General features: G+C 42.2%; 1 protein-coding gene across 1 annotated transcript; it reads right to left on the reverse strand.

Annotated features, from left to right (window-relative positions):
• Positions 1 to 6169: 6169 nt before the first annotated feature.
• LOC140857509 (uncharacterized) lies at positions 6170 to 6864 on the reverse strand. The gene has a single exon (XM_073256491.1). The coding sequence runs from the start codon at positions 6704 to 6706 to the stop codon at positions 6467 to 6469; it is 240 nt and encodes a 79-aa protein (XP_073112592.1). The 5' UTR covers positions 6707 to 6864; the 3' UTR covers positions 6170 to 6466.
• Between the last annotated feature and the right edge of the window lie 372 nt (positions 6865 to 7236).

Raw genomic sequence — 7236 nt, forward strand, 5'->3', positions numbered from 1 at the left:
AGTGAGTCTTGACCGAGCTAGATGGCGGATTTCGATGGCATGGAGTACCTATGTTGTAGAGTCTAGGGGTTTGTCGAGAGACATTCTGATGATGTCGCGACACAGATTGGTCAAGATGGATGCATTTCATAGATGCGAGTAGCAGGTGACCTTAGTCATCTCAGAGCAAACGGATGGTCCTTGACTGCTGTCAGGAGTCTATGCGAGCATTGAGTATAGGAAGCAGAGAGTGATCTGATCTAAACTTTTAAGAATGGTGTTGTAGGATTTGCCATCCCTCATCGTCGGAGACTTCAACTACATTATGGGGCATTTGGTGGCCCAACTTTGATCACCACAATGATTTAAGATCACTGATGATCCAAATTATGAGGTGATCTAATCTCTAGTGATCTAAAATCACTATGTTTGGTTTGCTATAGTGTAGTGATTAAAAGTCCCCGGATATGTATCAGCTATTTGTTTGATATGCTATGAAAATTCAAGATCACGGACCATATAATACCAAAAATAACCCTAACAACTTGTTGAGTGGCTTCAGCAATTTTCGAGGCATCAGGTTCAGCACCTCCTGAAGATTGTGTTAGATCACTGTCTGATTCCATCATCACTGGCGGCTTGTGCATGCCTAGGGGCCCGTTTAGATTTGAGAAGTTCTGGATATTCTACCCAAGGTCTTGGGACTTGATTCGGAATGTGTGGAGGATGTCTGTTTGTGGGGATGTGAGGTACCGGATGATCTGAATGTTGGAGTTAGCCAAACGCAGACTTCTTCGATGGAACTGTCTTGAGGTTGGTGACATCTTCAGGAAGATCGAGGGGGTGGAGGTGGATATTATAGAGTTGCAACTTAGAGGGGACAGGAGGGGGGTCTCCAAAAGTTTGACTTGAGAGAGCTCCATTGCAAGCTCTCGGTGCACCACTCCTTACTGAGATAGTAGGAGACATTATGAAGGCAAAAGTCTAGAATTCAGTGGATTAGAGAGAGAGATCGGAATACTAGATTTTTTCAACAATCTACTATGATTTGGCAATTTACCAACTGGATTAGGCAGCTATAGGAGAGCAACGGTAGAGTTGTGGATGACAGTGAGGGGATTATGGAGCAAATCTTCTATTTGTTCAGGGATCATTGGATGGTGCCTTTGGATAAGGACTCTCTCTTTCAGGGGGCCCAGTTGGTGACTAGCATCACTGATCAGGAGAATGCGGTCTTGATTTATCCAATGTCTGTCGAGGAGGTACGTGGGGCACTCTGATCCTTCGAGGAGGATAAGGTCCTAGGATTAGATGGATTTTCTTCACTTTTCTTCCATCAATATTGGCCTATTGTCAAAGAGGAGGTGGTGTAGTTGGCTTTCAAGTCTAGGGTATTCTAGAAGAGTGAAAGAAGACGCTGGTCACTCTTATCTCAAAGCAGTCTGATGCATCAATTTTGAGGTATTTCAGATCGATTAGTCTCTATACTACTCTTTGCAAGATGTGTGTCAAGGTCCTAATTGGTCGTCTGAAGTCGATTGTGCTTTGATTGATCAGTCTGGAACAGGATGCCTTTGTCAACAGTCGGTGTATCATTGATAATATTTTGTTTGTCCAAAAATTTATGCATGATTTACAATGTGCATCTGATTGTCGTAGTCTTATGACGATCAAGCTGGACATGGAGTAGATCTATGACTGGATAAGCTGGCATTTTTTTCGACGGACGCTTTGGGAGTTGAACTTTCAGGAGAGGTGGATTGATTGGATCATAGACTATGTAGAGTCCCTGAGCTTTGTTATTCTGGTTAATAATGTTCTGATGGAGTTCTTCCATTCATCTATCGGTCTTCACTAAGCTTGCCCTCTCTTTTTCTACCTGTTCATTTTGTGTACTGATGCTTTATCTCGTGCGTTGAGGACGATGGTTCAGGGGTCGATGTTGGAGCTCTACTAACTCGCCCCTATGGTTCAGCCACTCTCGCATCTCCTCTTTATAGATAATTGCCTTCTCCTTGGATGGGCCTTGATCTAGAAGGTGGGGTGCTTTGCATCTATTGTCAAGGCTTATTGTCAGACATCTGGTCAGCTGGTAAATCTACAGAAGTCTACTATCATCTTCAGTCCTAGAATGAGGGTCCAAGTGAAGTAGGCAATTCGGGAGAGGTTGGGGGTCCAAGAGCAGTATGGGACCTTGACCTATTTAGGTGTTCTTATCATGGGGCAGTGACTCCGGAGGGTCGACTATAGATTCATGGGGCAGCAGGTTCATGATCGCCTTAAGGAGTGGCAGGCCAACTCTCTTTCTATGATGGGTAGGATCAATCTTGTGAGATTGGGCTTAGCTCCATCTCGATGTATCTCTTAGATAATATGATTGTTCCGAGTTCTTGTCTCAGAGGATTGAAGTAGCATGTCCAAGACTTTCTGTAGGGATCGAGGTATGATGGTCGTGGGATCCACTTGCTATCATGGGGATGGTCTGCCAGCTAGTGAGGAATGTAGATATGGGGATTCAGTCCATGTTAGTCAGGATAGAAGCTATGATTGCTAGACATATTCTCAGATTTCTTATCCAGTCCAATTGTTGGTAAAGCAAAATGATGAGGGCTCGGTATGAGACGTAGAGCTAGGGATCCCAGATTTAGGCTCCTCATGAATGCTTTTTCATATGGAAGGAGATATGCACTCATGAGCCTACTGTTTTGGCATAGGTTAAATGGTTGATTGGAGATGGGACTTCTATGGATGTGTGTCAGGATGCATGATATCCAGTCTACCTCTTTCTCACTGGCCGACCTACGTCAGTAGCAAGATGGATGGTAATCTGCATGTCTGTAACTTGATCACTGCTGATAGTAGGGGCTAGAGAGCTCAAGAGATCATCTGTCTCTTCGGTGGTTCGCTCGCTAATTGGATCCTCGCCCCTTCGATTTTGATTCATCGTAGCCAGGATTTGAGGATGTGGGATCGATCCTGTTGTTCTAAGGTCATCTTGAGAGATTTGATTGAGATGTGTAGGTCGGTGATGGACAAGAGGATTGAGGGTGTAGGATCTGGAGGACGACTGTCCATCCCAGATTGAGGCTCTTTCTCTAGAAGTTTTCTTGAGACAGGCTTTCGATGCGCATGCTTCTTAAAGGTAAGGATATGGAGATTCTGATCTTCTGTCTGGTGTGCGGGTTGGAGGATGAGTCGACGTAGCATGCCATCTTGTATTGTTTGAGAGCGAGGTTGATCTGGAGGGGGATGGGCGGCCAGCCTAGGGAGGTGGACAGGGGCCCATGGCTGGAGTCTTTCTTACACTCTATCTGTCAAAGTATGATCGAGTAGACGACCTCTACCTAAGGGAGTCGAATGGCTTATATTGCCTATCAAATATGATTTTTCAAGAATAGCTTGATCTTCGACAGCGAGATGGTATCTGCTCATCAGATGTTGGAGAGAGCCATCTGCTTGGCCGTGAAATATTGTCAGTTCTATGCTACTGGTCCATCCCTTGACAACCTTGACATTTGGGACTTATGCTGCTATTGCAGTGACTCGTATGGTTATCTTCATCTCCTGGGAGCCCCCTCCTTCGGAGTTTATCAAGGTGAATTTTGACGATATCAGGGATGGTAGGGGTGGCACAGGATTTGTCATTTGGAGCCCTGATGTCAGGTTGCTGGCAACTGAGAGGTATCATCTCTTTGAGCTTTCAGTCCTGAGAGTTGAGTTGCATGCCGTCTGGACTGGTATTTATCTGTATTGAGTTAGAGCGAGTGGAGAAGATTTTCATCGAGGAAAATTCTGCTACCATTATTGGTTGGATCAGAAATAACATGATGCAATTGGAGGCACATCCACTCCTTCGTGACACATGGACTATTCATCGTCATTCTACTATAGTGTCAATATGGCATAATTTTCGGAAGACGAATAACGCAGCAGATTGGTTTGCATCCTTTGTAGTTGAGCATTTCAGAGACTAGATTTGGAGATAGGGTGATACTTGTCTGGGCCATGTGAGATTTTTTATATCTTGATATTATGGACTGCTCTCATATCCGAGTGGTATGACCGCCTGCTTGTACCAAAAAAAAAAAAAATTTAGTTAACATATTTATCATTACCTGATTAATGCAAGTCAGATCCAACAATATTAACTTTCCGGTGTTTGGACTAATAAAGATCATGATTAAGCTCATGACCGATCAAACACACCATATTTCTGCCCATCTCAGCACCAATCATATATGTTATGCTTTTGTTTTCTATTTTTGGAATCTCAATTTCACCCAAAGTGATTAAAGTCATCCATCTTCCTCTTTTGTACATTGCGCGTGAGACACTAGTGTAATAAGGATTTTGCCATGTCCAAGGCACATCAGTCCATTTAAAGATGGTTCATATAACACTCAAGGCATGGTCTATCCATAATGGAGAGGGATTAGAGCCAAGGACGAAAGGATCTGGGGACATTTTCATTGGGCATATGTGGGGTTTGTGATGCAGCCAAAGTTATATCTCATCATCGGTGGTTGAGAAATTCGTTGCATTGCAAGCACATCAAAATTTCCTACAAAGTTATGACTCATCGCGTGCCATGCTACCAACTGCTATGCTATCTTTGGCATAAAAAGAAGTTAGGCATGATGTGTCCATTCAGTTCTGGAAAACGAGTAAACCTTAATGTTTGTTTCTCCCACAAAGAAAAAACCGAGATATCTAAACCTGCCTTTGTTAATGTTACAGATCCTATCACAGAAGTTCAATGAAAAAACAAAAAGAAAAATACTTTAAAAATGAGAAAAATTAAATAACGTTCATCCACGTTATTTCTATGCATTTTAGGGGTGTTTCAATCACATTCATTGTTTGCTTCAACTAGAGAGCTGAAACCCATAAAAATCAACATAAAATTACTTTGAAAATAAGAAAATTAAATAACATTCATCAACTTATTTCTATGCCTTCAATTCAGGTGCATTTCAATCATATTCAGCATTTGCTTCAGCTTGGGAGACTTTATACCCTTACGAGTCTCCTCAGTGTCTTCGTAGGACTTTTGCAATAATAAGTTGCATCTTTATCCAGACTTGAAGATGCCTTTTGACATATTACAAACTTTACAAGAATTATCAGGCAGATAAGAGGAAAGCTTATCCCAATTTTATTGCATCTTACTGATGAAAGCCACTAAGAGGTTGCTCTTGCATATGCAAGCAGATGAACCCACATTGATGAGGCATGGGTGGCATCCCTGCTCAAATTGATGGCTATGGGGAAAAAAGATGTCAATAAATTCCTGAATTGGGCAAATGAAGCCTACATGAGGTGAAGTACTCACTAGGCAAATGAGTGTGGAGCAGGTGGTGTGCATAAGAACAATGAAACTGATCATAACTCAATGTTCATTTTTTTACCACATGCAGTAATGTTTGATTAGGAAATTCAACTTAGCGAATGTATTACTAAAGCAAGAAAAAGCACATAGACTGTCCAATCCATATTGTAACAAGAATGGACATTAAAAGAAAAATCTAGCTTTTGTTAGGTATGGACATCTTTCATGCTGACGTATCTGATCTCAACCAACTTCCCCTTTCAACCCTAAAATATAAGGGATCTCCTATACTGAACTGAAAGAATGAACAAATTCTGCATTAGACTATATGAACAATAAATTGCATGATTGGCACTTTATTGAAGAAAAGCTAAGGCTGCAATTGCATGCATTGATTCAAAACAACAATTTTGATTATCTGATTCACACAATTGGAATCTCATGATTTCTAACTCTCCAAAGTTGGGCTGTTTCAGATGGTCCCAAAAAATGACAATATTGTTCATAATTTCCAATTAACATGTGTTTTATCGCCCATGAATTGAACCAGATGATCAAAGAAAGAAATCATTCTGCTACCTATCTTTGATTCTCAAATACAATGTACTGAAGCCATGACAATAATAACCACCAAAGAAACAGAAGATTGAAATAAATTATATGTTCAAGAAACAAAATCTTGCTTCAGTCCTACCGATATAAGCTAACGGGAATCCAAAGAAATCAAAGCCTGATCTCCACATGCATCAAAAAGCAATAAAATGCAACACATAAAAGCTTTTTATCATGAGGAAAAGTTGCAAACTTTTAGCAATAATCTCCACCAAACAAGTCAACCCAGGCATTCCAACCATTCAATCATCAGGAAATATCGCTAATTAAACATAATCCAAATACAAAATATTGCACATCGAATAGAGAAAAAGGTGAATCTCAGAGAAATAATCAACCAAGAAACTTCTAATCCAAATTAAGGTGCATCATCCCTAACCGAGCACATTACTTTAATCCCAAAGCACGGAACATTCAACATCGCGTACCCAAACAGACAAACAAGAAACAAGAAAAACAGATCAAATCGACACGACGATCACACACAAGACATAGATTGCGATCCCTAGAGGAAAACATAGAGAACCAATGATCAGATGGATGAGATCAAACGGGGGAGGGCTCGGGATGGTCGCTGTGGACGGAGTCGAAAGTGACGGGTTTGGTGAGCATGAGGGGGCGGTCCTTGGCCTCCTCCTCCTCCTCGTCGCCGTCGTCCTCGGCGGTGCTGAGGTTGATGCAGGAGCAGCGCTCGAGGGAGGCGAAGAAGGCCGACGCCACGCTCGTCCCCAGCCAGCTCGCCACCCCTTCCAGCCTCTCGTACGACAGGAACCCCTGGTTCTCCATCACCAACCGAGGTTTCGATCGATCGGGCGATGGCCGCAAGAGAAAGAGAAGGAGAACGGTACAAGGCTCTCCGCGGACTAGTTTTTCGGCTTTTCCCCTCAAAAGTAAAAGCTAAAGAGAGACGGCGAGAGATTTGGACGGGCCAAGCAAGGAACCGTTGAACGGGTGGGTCATGGGGGTTTTTAAATGTAGCGGTGGGAAGGTGGGGTTCATTAACCGTTTGAGAGATCGGGACGAGGATATTTTTGGTAATTCACGGGAGAAATCCGTGGGAATCTTCCTCTCTCCGTGATCTTATTCTTAGGAGCGTTTTCTGCCACAAAAATTTCCAGGGATTTGGCCTGCACGGCTGTTGAAGCATAAAATATTTCTTTTTTTCAAACTAATATTAATTTTTGTCACCTATGCCTCTTTTTATTTTTCAGTATTAATATTTTTTATTTTTACCTTATTTGATGTACTAAAAATTTTTTGTACACTGCGAATAGTGCAGAACCACGTGCATCGTCTGCGATGATTGGTTCTCTTAC

The sequence above is a fragment of the Elaeis guineensis genome, chromosome 4 (assembly GCF_000442705.2).
Source record: "Elaeis guineensis isolate ETL-2024a chromosome 4, EG11, whole genome shotgun sequence".
In the NCBI taxonomy this organism is placed as follows: Eukaryota; Viridiplantae; Streptophyta; class Magnoliopsida; order Arecales; family Arecaceae; genus Elaeis; species Elaeis guineensis.

What these genes read in the sequence shown, in the direction of transcription:
- LOC140857509 (XM_073256491.1), bottom strand. Translation starts at nt 6,706, where the DNA reads ATGGAGAACCAGGGGTTCCTGTCGTACGAGAGGCTGGAAGGGGTGGCG.